The sequence below is a fragment of the Erythrolamprus reginae genome, chromosome 8 (assembly GCF_031021105.1).
Source record: "Erythrolamprus reginae isolate rEryReg1 chromosome 8, rEryReg1.hap1, whole genome shotgun sequence".
Classification (NCBI taxonomy): domain Eukaryota; kingdom Metazoa; phylum Chordata; class Lepidosauria; order Squamata; family Dipsadidae; genus Erythrolamprus; species Erythrolamprus reginae.
In genome coordinates, this window is record NC_091957.1 from 22,997,359 (window position 1) to 23,025,289 (window position 27,931).

At 47.3% G+C, this 27,931-nt stretch overlaps 1 protein-coding gene across 1 annotated transcript; it reads right to left on the reverse strand.

Moving 5' to 3' along the window:
* Positions 1-281: 281 nt before the first annotated feature.
* On the reverse strand, positions 282-23,828 carry LOC139171454 (solute carrier family 2, facilitated glucose transporter member 5-like). The gene is made up of 12 exons (XM_070759693.1): positions 23,565-23,828; positions 22,838-22,930; positions 20,244-20,380; positions 12,388-12,512; positions 10,200-10,352; positions 8,707-8,832; positions 8,347-8,540; positions 6,736-6,846; positions 4,108-4,209; positions 3,445-3,520; positions 1,821-1,948; positions 282-419 (listed from the first exon to the last, which is right to left on the reverse strand). Exons 1-12 carry the CDS (start codon positions 23,826-23,828, stop codon positions 282-284), a joined length of 1,647 nt encoding a protein of 548 aa, XP_070615794.1.
* Positions 23,829-27,931: the final 4,103 nt, after the last annotated feature.

Here is a 27,931-nt window from a genome sequence, read left to right on the forward strand (position 1 = left end):
CTTAGTTCTTAGCGGGTTATCCCTGAAAAAAAAAAATCTGCCGAAGGAAGAGGCTTCAAATACGTAGGGCCAAATTTTTGGTTTGTATATCCTGGTGGAACGGAAGAGCTGAGATTCAGGGGGGAAAGGGCACCTACAAGTAATTTCTCCACCTCCCTCCTCCTCAAAAAATAAACAGTGGACGACACCCATGGAAAGGCCGTAACAAGGCATCCCGGGAGGCCGCTATTTATAAACCGGCCGTCGTTTCTTTTAAATCGATGTAGCTGTATTCTTTGGTTTCACTTTTGTTCTTTTAAGGCAAACTGGACCTGTAGAAAAGTTTTGCCCTTGGTTTCGGGGAGCATTTTGAAAAGATAAATGAAGGTAGCTACACTGATGGGCCAGCAGGCCAGTAGAGCGTAAGACCCCAGGAGTGCCTAGGAAGGGAGCAAAATGACATGAGAGGTTTTAAAAAAACAAAACAAAAAAACTCAACAATATTTCAAAACTCGCTTCCTGTTGGCCAGGCTGAAATTCAGCTCCTGCCCACATCAATTAAAAAAAAAAAAAAAATCTCATCTCGATAGCAAACCCAACAATTGAATGAATTGGCTCGGATCAATCCCATCCGAGGATGTAACTCCCTCACATATTCTCCTTTCCACACTACAATTCCCAGCTCACAACCTCTCTCTGGGGTAAATCTGGTTTGTATCCAAGCCCACAAATCGGTGCAACCCAGAATCATGACTCTGAAGGTCTCGCGGGAGATTTCGGAGAGCAGAAGGCCCCGAAGGTCCTCTGAAGGATCTTATAAAGGTGTAGCCAACCCAAGGTTGGTATTCACTTCCTTTCTCTAGTGGTTCACAAAGGTGAGTGCACGGGCCCCTCCCATGCAAGTGCGCCAGGGGTGGATTCCTCTTATCTCCGTACTGGTGCGCTGCACGTGCATTGTATAATTTCATGCGTATGCGCCAGAGCATCCCCTGACACAATTTTGCTTCCACACATGCACCAAAGCAAAAAAAAAATCAGTGAAAATCACTCACACACGAGTGTCCCATCATGCTATTTTGCTTCCAGACGTATGCAGAAGCAAAAAAAATTCACTGAAAATCGCATGCGGGTGAGCGTCCCCTCATGCGATTTTGCTTCTGCACATGCACAGAAGCAAAAAAAAAAGTTGAAAATTATTATTATTATTTTAAAAAATGGTGCCGCGCATGGATCGGCAAAACAGCACCGGAGCTATCACGGGCAAATTGCGTAACCGGTGGGCCACTATCAGACTACCATACCGGTTGCGCACCTGTAGGAACCCACCCCTGGTGTACACGACATTCCGCGCACGTGTTTTTCTCATGCACTCGGCTTATACACGTACACGCACTTCAAAATGTGCCTAAATAGGATGGTATAGTGCCAGGGTGGGTGAGCAGGCCCACGTACAAATAATTCCCTCAACACTGTCAAAGTTTTACTAAGTCTGCACTTCTATTTCTACTAGTTTTTTCTCATCATTCCTATCACCGTTTTCCTCCCACTTAGGACTGTATGACTGTAACTTGCTGCTTTATCAATATTGATTGCTTCTTCATTGCTTATTTGACCCCTATGACAATCATTAAGTGTTATACCTCATGACTCTTGACTCTTTTTCTTTTATGTACACTGAGAGCATCTCCACCAAAGACAAATTCCTTGTGTGTCCAATCAAACTTGACCAATAAAAAATTCTATTCTGCTCTGCTCTGCTCTATACCGAAAGTGTCCAAACAGGCAGAATATCACCTCTGAAACCACCTACCTCACCCACTCTGGTTTGTATGAGGACTCACCTCCAGCTTGGTGTGGGCATAAACAGACGTAATGCGCGCAAGCCACATGGCAGTGAATCCTACGGTAATAGCCAAGGAGCGGGATGACTGCAGGAAAAGTTCTCCCACGATGAGCAAACTGATCGAACCTGGAGAAGAAAGGAAGAGAATGGACGGACTTGACAAGGGTGGGATAGAGTCTCCTGCCTTCAGCCTTCAGGGGGGTTAGACTAGAACAGTGATGGTGAACCTATGGAATGGGTGCCACAGCTGGCATGTGGAGCCATATCTGCTGGCACGTGAGCTGTTGCCCTAGGTCAGCTCCAAAGGGCATGTGTGTGCCAGCCAACTGATTTTTGGCTTGCACAGAAGTTCTGGGAGGGCATTTTTGGCTTCCAGAGACCCTCTCAGGGATGGGGAGGGCATTTTTACACTCCCCCTGGCTCCAGGGAAGCCTTTGGAGCCTCAGGAAGGTGAAACACGAGCCTACTGGGCCCACCAGAAGTTGGGAAAGAGGCCGTTTCTGGCCTCCAGTGGGCCTCCAGGAGGCGGGGGAAGCTGTTTTCACCCTCCCCGGGGATTGAATGATGGGGGGGGACAGGGGGGGCAGCAGGCAGGATGGGATGGAATGCAGTTCCACCGGCGGAATTGAAGCTGCCTGCCCAGATCCAGCTGACTGGTGGCAGTCACTTCCGGGATTACCGGTCTCGACTGGGCTCTCCATTTTCCCCCCTGCTGCGGCACATGTGCTTCTCGCTTTTTTCCACTTTCCTCCTTCCTGGCCTTGGACAAGCTTCCCTCTCTCCTGCCTGGCTCCCCTCCAGCCTCACGCAACCACCTCCCAAGGCCAGGAAGGAGGAAAGAGGAAAAAAGCAAGGAACCTGCAGCAGCAGCAGCAGGGAGAAAAGGACAGCTGAGCCGCGCCAAAGCAGTCTGGTCTGTAGTCTTTTTCCCTTTGCAAAGCCCTCACTTTACCTGCAGCTGAGATGAAAAGGCATCATAAGGCAATAATAACCATGTAACTCTCTCTCGGCTTTCCGATATTTTTAAATCCCCCCCCCCCCATCATTTTCCTCCTCCTTGGAAAGTGGCAGGGAGACCAGCACCAGCAGGAGTTGCCTTTTCCTCCCCCCTCTTTTCTCAACAGCTGATTGGCACCCGTTTGCCTAGCTATCCAGCCTGAGGCAGAGGGCAACCCAGGAAGGAGAGCGTGGGAAACGCGGAGCATATTGTTACCCCAGAGAGCGACACTGGTGAGGTTGTAAGTCGAGGACTTAACAGTTCACTTGAAGGATGATGATCGTTCAAGCCACTCCCACCTGGTCACATGGCCAGCAAGCCACTCCTACCTAGTCAGAAGACCATCAAGCCACACCCACAAAATAAGCCACATCCAGAGTGTGGCAGTAACATTTTTTGCAGCCCATTACTGGATGTGGGTTACTCGTGCGCGTGCCATAGCACGCACGCACAATCTTTCAGCACCCGAGGGGGGAAAAGGTTCGGCGTCAATGGGCGAGAAGCTCTCCCGGGCCCCTTCCAGCAAAACCGTGTTTTATTCATTTGCTAGGGGTTTTTTTTCCAGTCACCATGGCCGCCTGGGGTTTCTAGCGAAGTTTCGGCATCGTTCAGCCTGTTCGCCTACCTGGTCCTAGCATGTATCCGATTCCAAAGATAGTAATGAAAAGCAGGCTGGAGGTAGCCATTAGGAAATTATCGACCTGTGGAAAGAAAGCGAGAAGAGGAGACGTGGGAGGGTGACCTCCTTCTTCCTGCTCCAGCACCCAGCTTTCTCTAAGCTTTAGGTGCTCCCACCAGCCACGCCCTCCCATCAAAGATAAAATTGGGGTGGTGTGGGCTGTCATGGGGGGGAACGCCAAACAGGAAGCAGAAATGGCCCAGGAATGGCACGACGGACAGATTGTTCAAACCACTCCCACCTGGTCACATGGCCAGCAAGCCACTCCTACCCAGGCATATGACCATCAAGCCACACCCACAATATAAGCCACACCCACAGTGTGGCAATAAAGATTTTGGCAGCCCATTACTGGGTGTGGGTTATTCGAAAATCGCCTGGGTTTTTTTTGCTTCTGCGCATATGCGAAAGCAAGAACACTAGTGAAAATTGCTGAAATCTCATTTTCACTGTTTTTTGCTTCTGCACATGAGCCCAAATCTCACATAGGAGTGTGCACCCCTGTGCCAGCCACCAAAGACAAAGTAGCGAGGTAAGCGTCTGCCTGCCGCTGGGTGTGGGGCTCAGGAAGAAGGGAACTTCCCTGCTGGAAGCGGCGCATGGTCAAACCTGGAATTCCAGCGTGAAGGTTAAAAGAATACAGGTCATGCTACAGATCATAAAACCTGTGATTAGAAGAATTCGCCGGCCCCACTTGTCAATCATACTGATCTAGGGGGGAAAATCAAGGAGACAGAGGTATGGTGGGAGAGGGATCTCAAGAACAAGGCAATGGAGATCAGAGCCCTAGATTCTGGCATGGTTGGCTGGTTCTCAGCACCTTGTGGTAGCTTTTCCCCACGGCAGACCAAAAAACAAAACAAAACCCCACAAACACCCCCCCCCCCCCATAATTATCCATTCTTCAGGATCGACTGCCACTAGAAATTGACAGGTCTTTATATATATGTCACAGGTTTCTGCTGAATTTGAAAACTAAGGGAGACTAGGATAGATCTAGTTCGGCCTTGTTCTGGCCTCATCACGTAGCCATACCTCCAATGGGCTTTGAACTTGCAGCCTTTGCCTTGTAAGGCAGTGAATTAACCTCTATGGTACAGGATCTCATTCTTTCATCTTTGTACCAGGGAAGTGTTATATGTTTGCTCTGTCAAATCACCCTGGTATACCCAATATGGGAGGAGCTTAATTCTTCCTTTTGGCTCTCGGCCCAACCCAGGGCCATTTCCAAGGCAGTTAATTAATTTATTCATAGCCGACAAACTATATTCTATATGTGTCACATGTTTTTGCTGAATTTGAAAATTAAGGCAGACTAGGATAGATCTAATGTTCTGGCCTCTTAATTAAGGTCCCCTCTTAATTAACTGCCTTGGAAATGGCCCTGGGTTGGGCCGAGAGACAAAAGGAAGCATTAAGCTCCTCCCATATTTGGGTACACCAGGGTGATTCAACAGAAATACACTCACACACATACACACACATGTATGTATGTATGTATGTATGTATGTATGTATGTATACATGCATACAAGCAGACACATATACAATGGTACCTCTACTTAAGAACTTTTTTAGATAAGAACAGGGTATTCAATTTTTTTTTGCCTCTTCTCAATAACCATTTTCTACTTAATAATCCGAGTCCAGAAAAATTTCCCAGAAAATTTGAGAGCAGCATGAAAGCCCAGCCAGTTTCCTGCCATTCCCCCTTTAATCCTGGCCATCTCAGGCTTTTCTGGGCTGCAAGAGGAGCCTTTCGGTAGCCCTTAAGGAGGCTTTGGCAGCCCAGAGCGAATGAAGCATTTTCCTTTCTCTGGGCACCTGATGAGGGAATAAACCACTTCTCTGTGGTGACTCCCTCGCGCTGCCTCCCACTCACCCAGCACGAGGTTGCCTCCCAGAGTGTCTGGGTGAGAAAGATAAAGGGAGGTGCTTCGCCCCATCCAGATCAACTTGTCTTTAGCTAAACCGAGTCACCACAGTGAAGGAAAGGTGCCGGCTACAAAGCGAGCGAGAGGAGTGGGGAGCCCTTCAGCATGGGAAGGAAGGGGAAGCAGTTAGCAGCAGCAGCCACCTTTCGGTCAAAAGAGTGGGAGGTTCCCCCCTCTTGCCCACCTAGGTTTCTCTCTTCCGTTGCCAGCCGAAGCGCCCGTTCTTGTGTTGCTGGGATTTTCCCTCGCCTCGCCTCGCTGGGATTCAAAGCAGCACTGCAAAAATGAATGGAATCCCAGCAAGGGGAGCCTCAAGGGAATCCCAGCAATGCAAGAACAGGCACTTCGGCTGGCAACGGAAGTCCGGAGAAGTCCAGAGGTGGGGTTTCCCAGCGAGGGGAGGCTCAGGGGAATCCCAGCGCTTTGGCTGGCAACGGAAGTCCGAAGGCGGGGCATCCCAGTGGCGGTGGCTCGGGTTCGTAACGTGAAAATAGTTCGGAAGAAGAAGCAAAAAAATCTTAAACACCGGGTTCATATCTCGAAAAGTTTGTTAGTAGACGGGTTCATAAGAAGAGATAACACTGTATATTTGCACGAGCGTCCTCACACAAGATTTCACTTCCTGCGCATGCACAGTGGCCAAATCTCACACCGGGGCACATCAGAGGCATGCAGATGTGGACACATCCCAGAAATTTCTAATAAATGTAACTCTGGTTTGAATTCAGTTTTAGAGTCTAACATTTCTTGTATCTATACTTTTACCATATTCCAATCGGTTTGCCCGAACTGGCAGAATACCACCACTGGTTGTCTCTATTTCTTTATCCTCCAAATAAACACACACACACACACACACACACACACACACACACACACACTATCGGTTTGCCTGAACTGGCAGAATACCACCACTGGTTGTCTCTATTTCTTTATCCTCCAAATAAACACAAACACACAAACACACTCTATCGGTTTGCCTGAACTGGCAGAATACCATGACTGGTTGTCTCTATTTTTTAATCTTCAAATAAACACACACACACACACACACACACACACACACACACAAACACACTCTATTGGTTTGCCTGAACTGGCAGAATACCGCCACTGGTTGTCTCTACCAAACAGAGCCATTCCTCCAAATAAAAACCCTTATTTCCTGTTCCTCAGACTCGTTCACAGATCAAAACGTTTGGATTTATTTTGTTTTATTATTAATGCAGGGGGTTGGGGGAGAAATACAACATTTTGCCCTGAGTTTTTGCTGTGAAGTCAGCTGGAGAAAGCAAGCCACTTACTGAGTAGGCAATAATGACGAGAAAGACTGCAAACGTGTTTATAACAATTATTTCCTTGATATCCATGCTTACGTCCATTGCCTTGTAGACTCCCGCGGTATAAGTGGACATCTGTGTCCATATGAAAAAGAGAAGTTGTGATGAAGATGACACTGTTCATGACAAAGACAACTGGTCAAAAGATTTCGTAATCTGATATTCTTTTTGGCTGTTATTATGACTATTACGTCTATGAACTGGATTGTTCATTGGACTGTGCTATTTCTTGAAGTAAAGTTTAGTTCAACTTAGAGTATGTGTTTGTGGCTGAATAATGACTACTCTCATAAATGTTTCTGGGTGCATATCCCTGTTATTCAAAGGTTACTTTATGCCAGTAGTGGGTTGCTACCAGAACGGTAAAGGATGCAATTCAAAGTGTTGGTTATGACCTATAGAGCCCTACATGGCATCAGACCAAAATATCTCCGAGACCGCCTTCTGCCGCACGAATCCCAGTGGCCGATTAGGTCCCACAGAGTTGACTTTCTCCAGGTCCCGTCGACCAAACAGTTGGCTGGCGGGACTCAGGGGAAGAGCCTTCTCTGTGGTGGCCCTGGCCCTCTGGAATCAACTCCCTCCAGAGATTCGAACAGCCCCCACCCTCCTCGCCTTCCGTAAAATGCTGAAGACCCACCTTTGTCGCTAGGCGTGGGGATAATTACCACCTTCTCCCCACTTTTTATTATGCTTTCGGCCTTACTGTATGATGGATTAGGTTGAATGTGTATGATTGTATAGTTAGGGATTTTACTATGTTATTAATGTTTTTTAAATTGATTTAATTTTCTACTTTTGGATTTGTAATGTATTGTATTACTGTTATGTTGTGAGCCGCCCCGAGTATTCAGAGAAGGGCGGCATACAAATCTAATAAACTATAACTATAACTCTGTTGGTAGCAAAAATTGAGCTGCGCACAGTTGCAAACAAAAAAAATCACCAAAATCTCATGCGCATTCATGTCCCCCTTGCAAGACTTTGTTACCTGTTCCTGCTTTGCACGTACATTAACACAAACCCTGGAATCCATATTGTAGTTGGTTTGGGTTCTCTCTCCCAACACCCATGTAGTTGGGATGTTTTCCACCCCTGGGTAGGCAGTAGGCAGGACGGGGTGGAACGCAGTTCCACCGGCGGAAATGAAACTGTGTGCCTAGCTCCAGCTGACTATCCCCCCTCCCATCCTCCTCCTTTTCCTCCTCTTCCTTGGAAAGCGACAGAGAGACCAGCACCAGCAGGAGTTGCGGGGGGCCCTTTTCCTCCCCCCTCTTTTCTCAACAGCTGATCGGCAACTGTCTGCCTTGCTACCCAGTCTGAGGCAGGGGGCAACCCAGGAAGGAGAACGCGGGAAACGCAAAGCAAATTGTCACCCCAGAGAGCGACACTGGTAAGGTTGTAAGTCGAGGACTTAACAGTTCACTTGCACAATGATCGTTCAAGCCACTCCCACCTGGTCACATGGCCAGCAAACCACTTCTACCCAGTCACATGACCACCAAGCCACACCCACAAAATAAGCCACACCCACAGTGTGGCAGTATAATTTTGGCTGCCCATTACTGTCTCTACCTCACTAATGCCAGAAAGCTGATTTCCGGCCATCAACACGATGATGGTGATTAAGGCCCCCTGGAATTTCTCAACACTTAAAAATTTCCTGAGTGTCATCTTTTTCTCGTTGGCCATGACTTCGTAAAAATCTTCTTCCTGGAGTTCCCGGATCTCATTCCCTATGTCCTCTTGAGTCCTCAGACTTTTTAAAACTGGTTGGAAAGAGGGAAGGCTGTGAGCATGGGGGCAGAGGCAAAGAATAAATTTTCATCATATAACAAGGGCAAAAAGAGTATCGACTCTTTGCGATTTCCAGCCGGGGAGTTCATATTTGCGATCCAGCTGGGAGGCTTTTGCTAATGACCGGAATCTATTTACCTTCTCTTGCCTTGATTTCGTTCTTCTTCTGGATGAAAATAAACCGAGGACTTTCTGGACAATTCAGGAGGAGCAAAAGAGAAGTGGTAGAAACGACACATGGTATAGCAGCTAGGTACGAGAAACCTGTGAAGAAAGGGGGAGAGGGAAAATAAAGGCCTTTTGGATGGATAATTTCAAGCTCTGGTGAAATCAAAGGATTTAGGATAATTTTTTATTTTTATTTAATTTTTTATTTTTAATTAATTTTTACTTAATTTTTACTTAATTATTAATTAATTTTTAATTAGTTTTTAATTAGTTTTTAATTAGTTTTTAATTTTTTTATTCAATTGACTTTTAAGCCACCCAACTCCTTGTGGACTCTGAGCGGCCTATAAAGGTCCATCGCAAGCTTAGGTTCTCTACAAGAATCTAACCTACTAATGCTCAAGGGAAATGCATAGGCGATAAGACAGCCGTTCAAGATGGGCTAGACCAGGGGTAAAATCCAGCAGGTTCTGACAGGTTCTGGAGACCTGGAAGTGGAAATTTTGAGTTGTTTGGAGAACCAGCAAATACCTTTGGCTGGCTCCAGAGTGGAGCGGGAATGGAGATTTTGCAATAGCCTTCCCCCAGAAGTTGGGAGGGAACGGAGATTTTGCAGCATCTTTCCCCTGCCATGCTCACCAAGCCACATCACACCCACCAAGCCACGCCCACAGAACCAGTAGTTTTTTTAAAAAAATTGGATTTCACCACAGGGCGTGCAGGGACTTGTGACTTATGGCCAGGAGTGGGCAGCAGGCAGGACGGGGCAGAACGCAGTTCCGCCAGTGGAAATTTATTTATTTATTTATTGGATTTGCATGCCGCCCATCTCCGAGGACTCGGGGTGACTCACAACATAAATGAAGCTGTGTGCCCAACTCCAGCTGACCATCCCACCCTCCCATCCTCCTCCTCCTCATCAGAAAGCGGCAGGGAGACCAGCACCGGCAGGAGTTGCAGGGGGCCCACTTCCTCCCCCCATCTTTCCTCAACAGCTAATTGGCACCCGTTCACCTCGCTACCCAGCCTGAGGCAGGGGGCGACCCAGGAAGGGGAGCACAGGAGACGCGAAGCAAATTGTCACCCGAGAGAGCGACACTGGTGAGGTTGTAAGTCGAGGACTTAACAGTTCACTTGAACGATGATGATCGTTCAAGCCACTCCCACCTGGTCACATGGCCGCTAACCCAATCCTACCCAGTCACATGACCATCAAGCCACACTCACAAAATAAGCCACACCCACAGCATGGCAGTAAACATTTTGGCTGCCCATTACTGCTTATGAGGCATTTGATCACCAACTCAGCCTGGTCATCTTCTACATTCTGCTGTTTTTTAGAATCTATGCCTGACTTGGGCAGAAGAGTGCTAGTGGGTCAGGATTTGCAGACTGCTATGAGGGAATTAACTATGGCTCTTGCAAAGATTTGTCGCAATGGCGATTCTAGTCCACGCACGTACCTTCTTTGTGCCCCAAAATCCACGGAAGCTTTAGCACATTGTAAAACAAAAAGCTGAGGTTGAAGAAGAAGGCTGAGGTTGAAGTCATCGCCCCTCTTACGGGGGTGGGAGAGATCTCTAAGAGGTACAGCGGAACAACGCAGGAAAAGGTCCCTAAGTCGAACAAGGAAATTGAACAGCGATGAGGGGTCTTTTTGTGGCCTGTCAGCCACGGCCTCTCCAGCGGCTGAATCAGATGACAAGGAGGCGTGGGAGTCAGGGTCAGCATCAAGGCAACTTGAGAGCTTCGAGCGGGAAGAGGGAATGGAGCTGACAGAGAAAGAGAGAGACAGAACCTGGGTCGTGTGTCAGTCCTCAGGTGGAGAATCAACAGCCTCCAGGTCTGGAGATGGGTGATGAGGAGGAGAAAGAACTTCTGGGTCCTGTGCCAGATGGATGCACAGAAGGCAGAGGAGAGGAGAGCAGTGGAAATCTATGGGCTAGTCCTTGGTATAGAAGAGCCACTGCTGTTAGCAAAGTCCCACCCTAGCTCGGAGGATGGAGATGAATAGATGGGGCAGACAACTAGTCATCTCCCAGCCGGATGGACTTGTTAGCCTGTAGTGAGAGAGGATCTTTTTGCTGGGGTTGCCAGCGTTCCTAATAAAGGAATCATTGATTTAAAAACAGAGGAAATAATAATAATAATAATAATAATAATAATAATAATAATAATAATAACAACAGCAACAGCAACAGCAACAACAACAACAACAACAACAACAATTCATTAGATTTGTATGCCGCCCCTCTTTGAGGACTCAGAATGGCTCACAAGAGTACACAATGTACAAATCTAATGTTAAAAAACAATTTAAAACCCTTATTTATAAAAAATAATCACACAACCTAACAGATCATATATAAAAAACTATAATAGCTAAGGGGTATATCAGTTCCCCCATGCCTGGCGACATAGGTGGGCTTTCAGGAGCTTTCGAAAGGCAAGGAGGGTGGAGACAGTCCTAATCTCTGGGAGGAGTTGATTCCAGAGGGCCTGGGCCACCACAGAGAAGGCTCTTCCCCTGGGTCCCGCCAGACGGCATTGTTTAGTCGATGGGACCCGGAGAAGGCCAACTCTGTGGGACCTAATCGGTTGCTAGGATTTGTGCAGCAGAAGGCGGTCCCAAAGATATTCTGGTCTGATGCCATGTAGGGCTTTATAGGTCATAACCAACACTTTGAATTGTGACCGGAAACTGATTGACAGTGTTGACGAGACATGGGCATATCTGGGAAAGCCCATGATTGCTCTCACGGCCGCATTCTGCACAATCTGAAGTTTCCGAACACTTTTCAAAGGTAGCCCCATGTAGAAGCATGTTTGCAGAGCTGGGTTAGAACAGGTCTGCATAATCTACTATTAGCTTCACTGCTGAAGAGCCAGATCTCAAAGAAAAGCGGCCAGCCTCTTCAGCACCCCCAAATGGCCATGGCAAATATCAACAAACCTCTTTGGTCTCACACGGCAAACGAGCAGCAATTAGCTTTCAATTAAGGCTCAGACACAGGGTTTTGAAATGAAATTGTCTATTGTACAAAGGAATGTCCATCAGCTGCCAAAGTTCAAAGTGGGTGGCAGAACGGATAAGCGAGGTTTCCAAAGCAAAGCTTTCAAAGCAAAATTACTCACAGGCTTCTTATCTTTATGTGGCCCAGTACTGCAGAAAGATATGTTTGTACGAAAGGGAAATACTCTTCACGTGCTCTTTTCCTTCGAAGGATCAAATGCTGATTTCCTGCAAAGGGAACCTCCCAATCTCCTCCCCTCATATACATGCTGGGATTGTAGACTGTGCACCACTGTGCTCAAGTCCTCCTTCTGAGTCTCCATAACTGCTCTTGCCTCTCCAGCATCCATCTCACTCTTGCGTCCAGGATAGGACCCCTCATCTCCTCTTCCTCATCAGACCCAGGCAAAGCCCCAGTTGGGGGTTCTACAGCCTCTGCGGGACCCTCACACCCTATTTCTCCCTCCTCCTCACTGTCCGACAGCCACACAGGCTGACCATGCCTAGACAGACCCCTTTCATCTGGCTTGAAGTCTATTGTCAAAGGACCTGTCTGTGATCCAACCACAACAAAACCAATCCCGGAGCCCAATTCCCAGAGGAAGATAATCCCTCAAACGTCTTGGAGGTCAACTCACCTGCAGTGATCCCAGCCAGTAGGTTGGCAACGATGGCGAATTTGAGAAGTTGGATGGCATTGGCAGTGCAGAAAAACCCCAAAGCGAATAAAACAAAGATGTTATTGAACACCAAGAGACACTTTCTGCAAAAAGGTAAAAAAAAAAAAGTGTGTGGCTGGGCGGGAGAAGCAGGTGCAAAAAGGTATCGGCAATCTCATGGACAAATACAGGTAGTGTTTGACTTACAAGCAGTTCGTTTGCTGGCCATTTCAGGTTACAATGTAATTGCAAAAGAAGAAGAAGACTCAGCCTATTTTTCAGAGTATAAGATGCACCCTTTTCCTTTAAAAGAGGGGAAAACGTTGATGTGTCTTATACACTGAATACAACCATTTTTGGCCACTGAAAGCCCCAGCCACCCTCCGCATCCCATTTTTGGCAAAAAATAAATAAATGGGCCCGGTTTTCGCAAAGAAGGAGTGCATTGAGAGTTTGGGAGGCCTGCAGCATGTTTTCGCCTTCCTCCCAGCTCCCAGGACCTCTCTGTGGGCCTCCCAAACGTTCTGCCCAGCCAGTTTTTTTGAAAAATGGGCTGTTTTTAGCTAAAACTGAGGCATTTTTGCCTTCTGTTGTATCCTGTAATGGCTACCTTGTATCTCTGTAAATAGTTTGTTCCTTGCTAAAGCGCTGTCTGAGCTGGAAATCAGGAAGTCGCTCCTGATTGGCTCAGACGCGCCCTGCTCTTGCTTTGGCGGGAACCGCAAATGTATAAAAGAAGCGGTTTCTCCCAAGCAGAGCAGACGGTACTCGATGAAAGTCACTTACCTATGCTAAGCTGAATAAAAGTACCGTTCTAACCAACCCTGCCTCTGGGTTTACTTCACCTTCCCCCCCGAGCTCCCAGGAGCATTCTGCAGGCCACCCAATCTCTCTGCTTACCCCATTTTGTTTTGCAAAAAACGTGTGAAAAATGGGCCCACTTTTTGCGAAAAAACCCTGGTGGAAACTGGGCCCCAAAAACCTGAGTGTGCAGTGGGTTTGGGAGGCCTGCAGGGCGCTCCTGGAGGTGGGGGGGGGGGGACAGAAACTTTTTTTTCTTACTTATCCCTTTGAAATATTAGTGTGTCTCATAGTCTGAAAAATATAGTAGGTTTTTCACACTTAGGGCCATTGCAACAGTGGTGGGTTGCTCCCGGTTCGGCCTGGATCTGCGAACTGGTAGCTGCAGTGGCAGGAGGCCCAGGAGGCTTCTGTGCTTGTGCAAGCTGGTGGCAATGGGTTTTAGAGCCTACTACTACATTGCAGGCTCCCTGTGGGTCTCCTGATCAAAATTCAGTGGCTTGACTCATACTTATGGTCACAGTGTCCCTAGGTCCTGGGGACCTTCCGAAGAGCCAAGTCAGTGGGGAAGCCAGATGGCTGGCTAATTTTAAATAGCTGCAGTGATTCACTTAAGAGTAGCAAAGAAAGTCATTAAACGGCACAAAATTCATTTGTTTCAGTCAATAAAGTCAACAGGAGGGGAGGGGAGGAAGAAACCAGATTTCCTTAACCACCATTGTGGCATGAACGGTTGTAAAATGGAGCAAAACAGGAGAGGGAGGACAAACCTGCCTTCCCCAAACAGAGCTAGGAGAGGGAGGAAAAAGCGTCTTTCCCCAAATGGAGCTTGGAGAGGGAGGAAAGGCCTCTTTACCCAATGGAGCTTGGAGGGAGGACAAACCTCCTTTCCCCAAATGGAGCTTGGAGGAGAGGAAAAAGCCTCTTTACCCAATGGAGCTTGAAGGAGAGGAAAAAGCCTCTTTCCCCAATGGAGCTGGGAGAAGAGGAAAAAGCCTTTTTACCCAAATGGAGCTTGGAGGGAGGACAAACCTCCCTTCCCCAAATGGAGGTTGGAGGAGAGGAAAAAGCCTCTTTCCTGAAACGGAGCTGGGAGAGGGAGGAAAATCCTCTTTACCCAATGGAGCTTGGAGGAGAGGAAAAAGCCTTTTTCCCCAATGGAGCTTGGAGAAGAGGAAAAAGCCTCTTTCTCCAATGGAGCTGGGAGAAGAGGAAAAAGCCTCTTTACTCAAATGGAGCTTGGAGGGAGGACAAACCTCCCTTCCCCAAATGGAGCTTGGAGGAGAGGAAAAAGCCTCTTTCCCCAATGGAGCTGGGAGGGGGGGAAAGACTCTTTCGCCAAACAGAGCTTGGAGGAGAGGAAAAAGCCTCTTTCCCCAAATGGAGCTTGGACAAGAGGAAAAAGCCTCTTCCCTCAATGGAGCTGGGAGAGGGAGGAAAAGCCTCTTTACCCAATGGAGCTTGGAGGAGAGGAAAAAGCCTCTTTCCCCAATGGAGCTTGGAGGAGAGGAAAAAGCCTTTTTCTCCAATGGAGCTTGGAGAAGAGGAAAAAGCCTCATTACTCAAATGGAGCTTGGAGGGAGGACAAACCTCCTTTCCCCAAATGGAGCTTGGAGAAGAGGAAAAAGCCTCTTTACTCAAATGGAGCTTGGAGGGAGGACAAACCTCCTTTCCCCAAATGGAGCTTGGAGAAGAGGAAAAAGCCTCTTTCCCCAATGGAGCTGGGAGGGGGGAAAGACTCTTTCGCCAAACAGAGCTTGGAAGAGAGGAAAAAGCCTCTTTCCCCAAATGGAGCTTGGACAAGAGGAAAAAGCCTCTTCCCTCAATGGAGCTGGAAGGGGGGGAAAGCCTCTTTCCCCAATGGAGCTTGGAGGAGAGGAAAAAGCCTCTGTCCCCAATGGAGCTGGGAAAAGAGGGAAAAGCCTCTTTACCCAAATGGAGCTTGGAGGGAGGACAAACCTCCCTTCCCCAAATGGAGCTCGGAGGAGAGGAAAAAAGCCTCTTTCCCCAATGGAGCTGGGAGGGGGGAAAGACTCTTTCGCCAAACAGAGCTTGGAAGAGAGGAAAAAGCCTCTTCCTCCAATGGAGCTGGAAGGGGGGAAAGCCTCTTTCCCCAATGGAGCTTGGAGGAGAGGAAAAAGCCTCTTTTCCCAATGGAGCTTGGAGGGAGGACAAACCTCCCTTCCCCAAATGGAGCTTGGAGGAGAGGAAACAGCCTCTTTACTCAAATGGAGCTTGGAGGGAGGACAAACCTCCCTTCCCCAAAAGGAGCTTGGAGGAGAGGAAAAAGCCTCTTTCCCCAATGGAGCTTGGAGGAGAGGAAAAAGCCTTTTTCTCCAATGGAGCTGGGAGAAGAGGAAAAAGCCTCTTTCCCCAATGGAGCTTGGAGGAGAGGAAAAAGCCTCTTTCTCCTATGAAGCTGGGAGAAGAGGAAAAAGCCTCTATCCCCAAATGGAGCTTGGAGGAGAGGAAAAAGCCTCTTTCCCCAATGGAGCTGGGAGGGGGGAAAGACTCTTTCGCCAAACAGAGCTGGGAGAGGGAGGAAAAAGCCTCTTTACCCAATGGAGCTTGGAGGAAAGGAAAAAGCCTCTTTACCCAATGGAGCTTTGAGGGAGGACAAACCTCCCTTCCCAAAATGGAGCTTGGAGGAGAGGAAAAAGCCTCTTTCCCCAATGGAGCTTGGAGGAGAGGAAAAAGCCTCTTTCCCCAATGGAGCTTGGAGGAGAGGAAAAAGCCTCTTTACCCAAATGGAGCTTGGAGGGAGGACAAACCTCCCTTCCCCAAATGGAGCTTGGAGGAGAGGAAAAAGCCTCTTTCCCCAAATGGAGCTGGGAGAGGGAGGAAAAGCCTCTTTACCCAATGGAGCTTGAAGGAGAGGAAAAAGCCTTTTTCCCCAATGGAGCTTGGAGGAGAGGAAAAAGCCTCTTTCCCCAAACGGAGCTGGGAGAGGGAGGAAAAGCCTCTTTACCCAATGGAGCTTGGAGGAGAGGAAAAAGCCTCTTTCTCCAATGGAGCTGGGGGAAGAGGAAAAAGCCTCTTTACTCAAATGGAGCTTGGAGGGAGGACAAACCTCCCTTCCCCAAATGGAGCTTGGAGTAGAGGAAAAAGCCTCTTTCCCCAATGGAGCTTGGAGGAGAGGAAAAAGCCTCTTTCCCCAATGGAGCTTGGAGGAGAGGAAAAAGAAATAATCTGTAGCTTTTAATTCTAGGGAATTGTGACCACCACCACCACCCATAGGCATTTAAAGGTGGTGTCATGGAAAAATTAGGATAGAGTTCCAACATTTGTAATGGAGTCAGTTTGATGTTTGGGGTCTCCAGACATACCATGCTAGCACCCAGCTATTTCTCTGTTAAAATCCATGGAGTCGAAATGCCCTTGTCTGTTGAACACTTAGAGCAGCGGTCACCAAACTACGGGCTGCGGACGAGATGCGGCCCGCTGAGGCCATTTATCCGGTCCGTGGCAGCGTACGAAATGTTACCGACCTATATAATAAGCTCCCGAATATTCCGTCCACTCTGCTGCTCAGCGTCTGGTGGCGGCAAGGAGGAGGAGGAAAGCCATGGGGCAGGGAGGAAAGCGGGCCTGCAATTGGCCCCTTTCTTTGCCACCTTTAGGGAGATAAACTGTTGCTGCCCTATGGCAGAGCAGCAACAGTTCCTCTCCCTAAAAGCGAGAAAGAAAGGGGCCAATTGCAGGCCTGTTTTCCTCCCCGCCCCCTGGCCTTTCTCCTCCTCCAGACGCTGAGCTGCAGGCTGTCTTGGTCCCTCCAGTGCCGCTTTTTTACTTTTTTTTTCTTCAGGGATTTTGCACCGCTGAGGATTGCGTGCGTTTGGGCACTTTTGGCTTTGGAGGGGGGTCTGCTGCGGAGAGGGAGAGAGAGAGAGAAATAAAGCAAGAAAGAGAGGGAGAGAGAGAGAGCAGGAGAGTGCTGCTTTTTTGCTTCTTCGCCGCCCCGCAGGGAGGGCGCTGGCCTCTGCCCTCAGCCTGGAAGTTCTGCAAGAGCGGCTGGAGGTGCTGAAGGTACTGCAGGGCGAGTACCTTTGGGGCTGTAAGCAAGGGAACAGGACCCTCCCCTTCCCGCACTAACTGGTTGACAGCCATGCTGTCCCTGATCGTGGGGAGGGGAGCTCTTCCCTGGCCAGGCGACGGCGAGGCCCTCCCAGCGCTCGCCCGCTGTCCAGGTCCTGCGCTTGGAGCCAGGGGCGACGGGTCTAGCCTCAGCTTACTTGGCCCTGGTACGGCCGAAGCGCGGGGCAGGGTAGGTGGTGGAAGCGGCTGCTGCTGCTCCAGGACCGCCCCCGAGCTGAGCTTCCTTCCACTTCCTTGGAGGCAAAGCTGCAAAGCTCACCTGCCACCTCGAAGGAAGCAGAAGGAAGCTCAGTTCACCTCCTCCTCCCCACCTCCTCCTCCACGGTGAGTGGACAGGAGATTCAGGAACCCTTTGAATTCACCCAAATGGAGGCGGCGGCAGCGACTTCAAGGGCCCAACAGCCGGTCCTTCTCAGTGCTGCATTGAGAAAGAAAGAGAGAGAGAGGGAGAGAGAAAGGAAGGAGGAGAGAGAGAAAGAGAGAGAGAGAGAAAGAAAGAAAGCAAGAGAGTGAAAGAGGGAGAGATAGAAAGAGTGAGAGAGAGAGAAAGAAAGAGAGAGAGAAAATGAGAGATAGAAAGGGAGAGAGAAAAGAAGGGGGAGAGATAGAAAGGGAAAGAGAGAGAGAAAGAGGGAGAGAGAGAGAGAGGGAGAGAGAAAAAGAGGGAGAGATACAAAGAGGGAGAGATAGAAAGAGAGTGAGTGAGAGAAAGAGAGGGACAGAGAAAAAGAAAGGGACAGAGAGAAAGAGAGAGGGGGCTGAGGGACAGATAGAGAGGGAGAGAGAAAGGAAGAGGGAGAGATGGAAAGAGAGAGAGAGAGAAAAGAGGAAGAGAAAAATGAGAAAATGATGGAGGGAAAGAACGAGGAGAGGAAAATGAAACATGAAAGAGAAGGAAAGAAACGGAGAGGGAAGAGAGAAGTGGAGAGGAAGGAGGGAGGGAAGGAAGGAAGGAGAAATGAAGGGAGTTTGTTGATTTAAGTTTAAATTTACTTGTTAATAAAAAGGTATAAATTACTTTATTACTTTATTACTTCTTTATTTTAAATATTGTATTTCTTCCCATTTTGTTTTTTACTTTAAATAAGGTATGTGCAGTGTGCATAGGGATTTGTTCATAGGGTTTTTTTATGCTCCGGCCCTCCAACAGTCTGGGGGACAGTGAACTGGCCCCCTGTGTAAAATGTTTGGGGACCCCTGACCTAGAGAAATTGTAAGTGTCCCTGTGACTCAGAAAAACATTGATCTCATCCCTTTGGAATGTTAATTGGCTTTGATCAGCCGGGACTCTAATCTCTCCTGCGCTTTCACTGGGAAAACGGTCAACCTGAACTATAATTGCTTGTAAAAATGCTGCTTTTTATATAAAGAGTTTGCTTTAAAATAGCACCGAGTGGAATTCTTCCTTGATTTTCTTGTTCTGTGCACGGCCCTCGGAGTAAAACCCCTGACTCAAAAATCCTTCAGCTTATGAATAAATCAAACTCTTTATTGATATAAGCACACATAACGAGAAGCAGATTTTAAACGGCCAGGAAAAAAGGAGTTATGTCTCTTGGGAGCTAAACGTCAACAATGTCCGGGGAAAGGCACCAAACTCGGCCTAACCAGTATTCCTTAGATAACAAAGTCCATTTATCATTTAAGCCTATGGTTTCTAGTCACCGGAGTCCTGGCAACAAGCATCCAGCAGAGAAAAGAGTTTTATTGTGGCAGAAATACAGTGGTACCTCTACTTAAGAACACCTCTACTTAAGAACTTTTCTATATAAGAACCAGGTATTCAAGATTTTTTGCCTCTACTTAAGAACCATTTTCTACTTAAGAACCCAAGCCCGGAAAAATTTTCCAGGAAATTTGAGAGCGGCATGAAGGCCCGGACAGTTTCCTGCAATTCCCCCTTTAACCCCAGCCATCTAGGCTGCCAGAGGAGCCTTTTGCTGGCGTTTAAGGAGGCTTTGGCAGTCCAGAGCGAACAAAGCATTTTCCTTTCTCTGGGCGCTTGGACAGGGAGTAAACCTCTGCCAATGCCCAGAGAAAAGAAACACTCCCTTCGCTTTGGGCAGAGGAGGAGTCACCACTGCGAAGGAAAGGTGCCGGCTACAAAGCGAGCGAGCAAGAGGAGAATGGAGCCCTTCAGCATGGGAAGGGAAGAGGAAGCAGGTAGCAGCAGCAGCAGCCAGTGTATGGGAGGCAGCCTCGTGCCGGGTGTATGGGAGGTGCATGCTCCTCCTCGCCACCTCAGAGTCCCTCTTTTTTTTTTTAAAGCCTTAAAGTTTGGGATTTTTTTTATTTCCATCACCTCACCTTCTTCCTTTGGCAAGCAACTGTCCTCCTCCTCTTCTTCTTCCTCCTCCTCCTACCCAAATTCCGAGCTTTTGTTTCTTTCCTAATCGGTTTGCACGCATTATTTACATTGATCCCTATGGGAAAAATTGCTTCTACTTACACACTTTTCTACTTAAGAACCTGGTCACGGAACGAATTAAGTTCTTAAGTAGAGGTACCACTGTAATGGTTTTAAAGCCTTGTTCAATCACACCCCCAGTCTCACATCTCTTCCATTGAACAATGTTGAAATTCCACACCCAATTTCCCAAGATCCTTTGCCTTCATATTGCCCGGCAGTGATCTCACACCCCAAAGTGGCTAAATCAGTACACTAATATCTTTTACTATACAATTCCCAACAGTTTTCCATCCGCATAGGCCCGGAACACAACACAGGCCGCAGAGAGTGAGGAGAAAGCATGAGTTTGTCTAACCGGGCTGGCAGGACACACAGGCATATGCGCAGTGGAAGTGAGCCGGTCCATGGATCACTTCCTGTAGAGAGGGCTCCGCACGCCACTTGTGGCGCACGTGCCATAGGTTCAGCATCACAGTATGGAGAAATTGCATGCAACCCCCTGCCCGAATCATTTCGCCACTTCTGTTACCTGCCGTATCTGTCCACCAGGCATGTGAACAATATAATGCCAAACACCCCTCCTATGGGGAAGAATACACCCACGGGTATTGCGTCGACCCCTTTCTTTCTCTGTACTTCCTCTTTGGTCAAGTTGGAGACAGGGACCTTGGGGGAGAAAAAATGGAAAAATGAGCACAGTGAGGAAGCAAAGAAGAGATGGCCCATTTTTGGATCAGCCAGAAATTAAATTTAAGACGTGGGTGGGAGTACAAAAGCAAAGGCTTAAAATCGGGGGTGGACTTCAGAAAGTTTAGCACCAGAGGATAGGATAGGACAGGATAGAATACAGAAAGAATGGAATAGAATAGAACAGAATAGAATAGAATAGAAAACTGTATTGCCACTTTAAATGTACACTAATCAGCATACATTAAAACAAAATTTCATTGCATTCAGCTCTCAAATATAACCATTGTGCATATACTCATATATACAAACACTTATGACATAATCCTTAAGTTGGGGCCATTAAAATATTGAGGTTTGGGGATTCTATTTTTCCCCATAATTCTCTCTCTTTTCTTTTCCCACCTTCCTATAACTTAGATTTGTTTTCCTTTGTATGTTATATGCTTAATTAAAAAATAACAAAACCTCAGCCGGGGCGTCACGCTACCTGGGTTCACACAAAACATTTGAACAGGGCTTAGAGAGAGACTTTGGGGACCTTTATAATTGGGGATTGGTAGACTTCAGAGGAGAATCAGAACTGCAGAAAAAACAATGGCTGCCAACCTGCCTTCCACTGAGGACCTGTATACTGCACGAGTCAAAAAGAGAGCTGTGAAAATATTTACTGACCCCTCGCACTCTGGACACATACGGTTTCAACTCCTACCCTCAAAATTTATTTTATTTATTTGTTTATTTATTTATTTGTTTTGTCCAATACACAATAATACACAATGAAGGTTATAGAGGATATATACGAGTAGAATGTATCAAAGAGAGGAGTAAAATCTAGGAGTAAAATATAACTAGAGAGAATAGCAGAAAAGATAGAAGAGATAGAAGGGATAGAAGAGAAGATATAGGAGATATAGGAGAGACTATAGGACACGGGACGGTATGCACTCTGGCGCACTTATGTACGCCCCTTACTGACCTCTTAGGAACCTGGTGAGGTCAACTGTAGATTGTCTAAGGGTAAAGTGTTGGGGGTTAGGGGGTGATACTACTAGACGCAAGAACAGTTTTTCCCCGAACGCCATCACTCTACTAAACAAATAATTCACTGCAACAACATCGCTAAGAAGGCCTCAAGAGTTGTTAATCTAATCCTACGTAGCTTCTGCTCTGGAAATCTCACACTACTTACCAGAGCTTACAAAACTTTCGCCAGACCCATTCTCGAATACAGCTCATCTGTTTGGAACCCATATCACATCTCAGACATTAACACCCTTGAAAATGTTCAAAGATACTTCACAAGAAGAGCCCTTCATTCCTCCACTCGAAACAGAATACCCTACGAAACTAGACTTACAATCCTGGGTCTTGAAAGCTTAGAACTACGACGCCTTAAACATGATCTAAGTATTGCCCACAAGATCATATGTTGCAATGTCCTGCCTGTCAAAGACTACTTCAGCTTCAACCACAACAACACAAGAGCACACAACAGATTCAAGCTTAACATTAACAGCTCCAAACTTGACTGTAAAAAATATGACTTTAGTAATCCGGTTGTTGAAGCACGGAACTCATTACCGGACTCCGTAGTATCATCCCCTAACCCCCAACATTTTACCCTTAGATTATCCACGGTTGACCTCTCCGGATTCCTAAGAGGTCAGTAAGGGGCGTACATAAGCACACTAGAGTGCCTTCTATCCCCTGTCCTATAGTCTCTCCTATATCTCATATTTCTTCTCTACTATATCCTCTATAACCTTCATTGTGTATTATTGTGTATTGGACAAAATAAATAAATAAAAATAAATAATTCCCTCAACACTGTCAAACTTCTATTTCTACTAGGGTTTTTTTCAACATTCCTATCATCCTTTTCATCCCACTTAGGACTTGAAGTAGACCCAGGACACGGGGTGAATTGAGAACGGTACGTTTATTCAGCTCAGTAAGTAAAAGTGACTTTCAGCTGTACCGTCTGACTTTGCCTGGAAGAAACCGCTCCTTTTATACATTTGCGGTTCCCGCCAAAGCAATAGCCAGGCGCGCCTGAGCCAATCAGGAGCGACTTCCTTATTTGGCTCAGGCAGCGTTAGAAAGAGGAACAAACCATTTCAATGATACAAAGGTAGCCATTACAGGATACAACAGGACTGTATGACTGTAACTTGTTGCTTGTATCCTAAAATTTTTATTAATATTGATTGTTTCTTCATTGCTTATTTGACCCCTATGACAATCATTAAGTGTTGTACCACATGATTCTTGACAAATCTATATTTTCCTTTATGTAGACTGAGAGCATTTGCACCAAGACAAATTCCTTGTGTATCCAATCACTCTTGGCCAATAAAGAATTCTATTCTATTCTACTTATCCATTTATTGACTGACTTTATAGACAAACCCTGGTTGACTTGCTAAGACTTACCGAAATTGGGTTAGTCATCATTATGAGAATGTAGCCATATTGAAAATATCCGAGATACGAAACCAACATCGACATGAACAATGTCTTGGTCAACTTCAACAGAAGGGAAACAAACAATGGTTACTGGAATGGTGTAAATCATGGTTCTTCTTTCTAACCAGGTAACTTGGTTTTATATCAGGCCTGACTTGCGGGCTTCATGGACACACTGAGGAAGCTGCCATAAAATATATATTCTGGAGTACCAGTAATAGAAAATCTCCTTACATATAATTTTTAATTGTGTCATTTTGGGCTGAGCCCTGATCTCCGCCCTGGCTTGTGCTGAAGGCTAAAATAATAACCTATCGAGAGAACATCTAATTTGGTCTCACCCCAACTTACCCAATACTCTACACCAGTGCTACTCAATTATTTTCTGTTACGCCCCCTCTTAGGAAGAAGTAAACATTTCGCACGTCCCCACCCCAACTCTCCGATCTGGACCCCAATGGAATTTTAGTGTTCATATTTATTATTTTACTTATTCTAAGCTGCAAGCAAACTATTGGTTGGGGAAGGCTGCTCTACCCATTTACCTGGGAGTAAGTCACACTGAACTCAATGGGGCCTGTTTTCGGTTAGGCAGGCATAGGCTGCCGTGGTTAGGACCCTCTTTTGACATGGGGCCTGGCCAGCTTAATCAAGACTGTGTTTTGGGGTCGCCGGCCTGGCCCGTAAGCACTACTTCTGCCGGGCACACACAGCGAATGGTGTGGAAGGAGGCCTTAGGGTGCCGTTCGAAGCTTTCGCCCGGCTGCAGAGGATGCTCCTCCTTGTCCAGCAGCAGGTTCACCATGCCATTCATGGCTATTGTGGCGTCCACCAAGAATAACAAGAACCCACGCAGGTGCTCCACCCCGCCTGGCCGCTTTCTCTTCCGGGCTTGGAGCAGCATACAACTGGGAAAATGCTCCCCGTCCAGGGCAATAGATGGAGGCGGACCACGCATGTTTCCAAGGGTCACGCGCACTCCCCTGGCGTCATTCCACCCCCGCCCCCAGGGGTGCGCGCCATTCAAGAAATAGTGTGCTACACTCACATAATTTTGTGTTGCTGGTTTCTTGTGCTCTTTGCCATATACCCTTCTAGGGGAAGGAACACTGATCGAGCCAAAAGAAAAAAGAGAAAGAGACAAGCAAAAAATATTAATCTGTCTGCTCGTTCATTCTTCCATCAGTTAAGGGTGAGGGGGGGGGGAAGAAGAAAATATAAATACAAACTCACTGAGCTTTTTTGTGTTTCATGGCATGAAAAGGGACAAGTCACATTTGCTCAGCTGAATTTTGTTTCATACAAATGCTGGAGCAGCAGATGAAGCCAATCGAGGAAAGGAGGTGGGAACTGTCCTGGAGAAGAGGTTGGCAGTTAGATGCTGATTTGCATACATTTCCATATGGAATGTAACATCAGGCGGCATCCAACAACCTTAAGGCCTTAAGGGGGCATCCAGCAACCCTAACCTTAAACTTTGGATATATGGTTTCCCACCCCCCCACCCCTATTTCACATCCTGTTTCACATATTTGGACCAGGAGGCCCTGTGCATGGTCACTTAGGCCCTCATCACCTCCCATCTTCGGAGACTGCAAATTGTCCAGGATGCAGCCGCAAGAGCTATCATGGGTATTCTGTCGGGTTCTCTGGTAGACTCTTCTCACAAATTCACAGGTACAAATTTCAGACACACACCCGTTTGAAAGTTCAAAACAATGTTATTTATAAGGAAAATTCACTTAAATTAAGCCCTCTTTTGGTATAGCAAAGAGCACTCTCTCCAAACAAACTGGTAATTTGTACAAGTCCCTTATCAGATCTGTGATACTTAGCTTACAGCTGTGAGGCAATTTACAATCCTTCTTCTTTCACAAAGTGAAACAACCTTTGCTCTGGTTTTGTTTGAAAGCAGGGAAAAATCACCACACAAAAGGTCCAATTCAGTAAAGCAGTCACAAAACACGATCAGATAATTCTCCACAATGGCCAAACCCACAGGCTGCTCTTTATAGCAGCCTCACTAATTACCACAGCCCCACCCAACCACAGGTGGCCTCAATTTCTTTGATAATAATATCTCAGTCGTTGTTGCCCATGCATCGCTCTCTGCATGCGTGGCTGTATCATTAACTCTTGTTCTGAATCCAAGGAGGAGCTAGATAATTGATCTCCTTCTGAGCTGTCTGCCACACTCTCCTCCTCCCTGTCATTCATGACTTCTTGGTCAGAGGAGCCTTCATCATCAGATTCCACCGGGGGCAAAACAGGCCTGCAGCATGTGGATGACTCCCCCACATCCACAGTCCTTGGGGCAGGATCTGGGCCAGAGTTAACCACAACAATGGGTGTACCTCAGTACACCCATATAACACCTACGCTCTGCGAGCTGCAGTGGCTTCCTATTAGTCTCTGGTCACAATTCAAGGTGTTGTTATTACCTATAAAGCCCTACATGGCTTAGGGCCAGACTATTTACAGGACCGTCTCCTGCCGCATACCTCCCAGACACCAATAAGGGCTCACAGAGTTGGCTCCTCCAGGTCCCCTCGACTAAGCAACGCAGGTTGGCGGGGCCATGGGGGAAGGCCTTATCTGTTGTTTTCCCAGCTCTATAGAACCAACTCCTCCCCCTACGTCCATACTGCTCCCACCCTACTGGCCTTCCGCAAGACTGCGAAGACCTGTCTTTGCCGGCAGGCCTGGACGCCCTGAAATTGACATCTATCATGGCCAAATTGTATTGAATAGTAGGCATGTGTGTTGATTGGGTAGTTGAGTTGTTGGTTTTTAACTGGGTTTTAATAGGTTTAGACTTCTATATTTGACTTCTTTTGCCGAAATCTCGCTCGCGTAAGCATCTTCACACAAGATTTCACTTGCTGCGCATGTGCAGAAGCCCAATCTCACGCAGGTGTGCAAAGGCATGCATCTGGGATGCAGAGCACCTTACTGTTCCAGTAGCAGGCCATTACTGCTGGACACACGCCTTCCGTGGATGCGCCCAGCCTTCCATGCAGGTGCTTTGCTCATTCATGCATCTTCTGTGCATGCTTCCTGACTCAAAAATATGCCTAACTAGGACGGCATGGAGCTGGGGTGGGTGCCACCAATCTTCGTTACCGGTTTGCACAAACTGGTCCATACCAGCTGAATACCATTTCCTTTTGTTGAAAAAAAGGAGATCAATGGATAGTGGACGCAAGAAGTGACAGAAATCCATCCATCCATCCATTTATTCAATTTTTATGCTTTCCTTCTCCTTAGACTCAGGGCGGCTTACAACATGTTAGTACAGTAATAGCACTTTTTAACAGAGCCAACCTATTGCCCCCACAATCTGGGTCCGCATTTTACCCACCTCGGAAGGATGGAAGGCTGAGTCAACCTTGAGCCAGTGATGAGATTTGACCTACAGATCTACAGTCAGCTTCAGTGGCTTACAGTACAGCATTCTACCTGCTGCACCACCCCGGCTCTATTTCTGATATAAAGGAAATTTCAGCTGGATTCTTTCCCCTAATCCTCTCCAGAAGGTCGGAAAATGACGTTGCAGTAAAGGGCTGCTTGTCTTCGGCGCTATCAGTGCGCCCTCCAAGGCCGTTGTGGACGGGCGCATCTGGTGAGCGTGTGCACCTGGCAGCATGAAATTTGGCTTCTGCATGCTCAGCAAGCAAAATATTGTGTGAGGATGCTTGTTTGAGTGAGATTTGAGTGAGTATGCGAGGAAGCAAAAAACCAGCGAAAATCACCCAATTCTCCCTCATGCAAGTGTTATCACATGTGATTTGACACTGCACATGCGCAGAAGCCAAACCTTGTGCGGGGTGCGCATGTGTACACCAGGGATGTGCAGCTCCGTGAGCATCCCGGAATTTCCTACCGGGATGGAGCACCTGACCACATCAGTTGCTGCCCACAGTGAAGGGCTATAAATTATTTTACTACCACACTGCGAGCATGCCTTATTTTGTGGGTGTGGCTTGCCAGCCATGTGACCAGGTGGGAGTGGCTTGATAATCATGTCACCGGGGGTGGCTTAAAAGTCATGTGACTAGCTTAAAGGTGGCCAACTTGACGTCACTCAGAAGCAGGGGGTCGAATGCCTCAGCCGCGCTTCCCGTTCCTTCTCCCGCCTTTGTTGTCGTGGCCAGTGAGCCCTCCTGCCTGGGCGTCTCTGCCCCGTAGTGGTGGCCACAGGAAGGTGTCAAGCCGCGGGCAAGGAGCGAGCAACAGTGGAAGTGGAAGGGGGGGCAGGGAAGTGAGCAAATAAGAAGAAAAAAACGAAAAATAAAAGGCAGGGGAATTGGGACTTTTTAAAAATGGCCCTGAACGTGGGACAAATTGCTAAAAAGCATGACTGTCCCGCTGAATGCGGGATGTCTGGTCACCTTATTCTATGGCTAATCTCAATAATGGACATTTTTCTTAGCCTTCCTGCAGGGTTTATTTTTCTGCTTTGGCCCACTGCGCAGGGTTGTCACCCCAAAAAGCTCTGCTTAAATGTATCTGTTAAACTTACAACCCGATGGGTTTTTTTTTCCCAAAGTACCATGTAGCATTGGACACTTTTATTTATTTATTTGTTTTGTAACGTACGTATTGGTAATATACAAAGATTTATATATATGATACTAGTAAAAAAAAACCATTATTTTCTAGATAAGAACCAGGTGCTCAAGATTTTTTTGTCTCTACTTAAGAACCATTTTCTATTTAAGAACCCGAGCTGGGAAATATAGCGGCACGAAGGCCTGGCCAGTTTCCTGACATTCCCTCTTTAATCCTGACCATCTTGAGATTTTCTGGGCTGCCAGAGGAGCCTTTCGGTGGCGCTTAAGGAGGTTTTGGCAGCCCAGAGCAAACGGAGCATTTTCCTTTCTTTGGGCGCTTGGAGAGGGAATAAACCACTTCGCTGTGGGGACTCCCTCGAGCTGCTTCCCATACACGCGGCATGAAGTTGCTTCCTGGAGCGTCTGGGCGCAGAAAGGCAAAAGGGGGCGTTCACCTCACCTTCTTCCTTCGGCAGTGACTCTCCTCCTCCTCTTCTTCCTCCTCCTC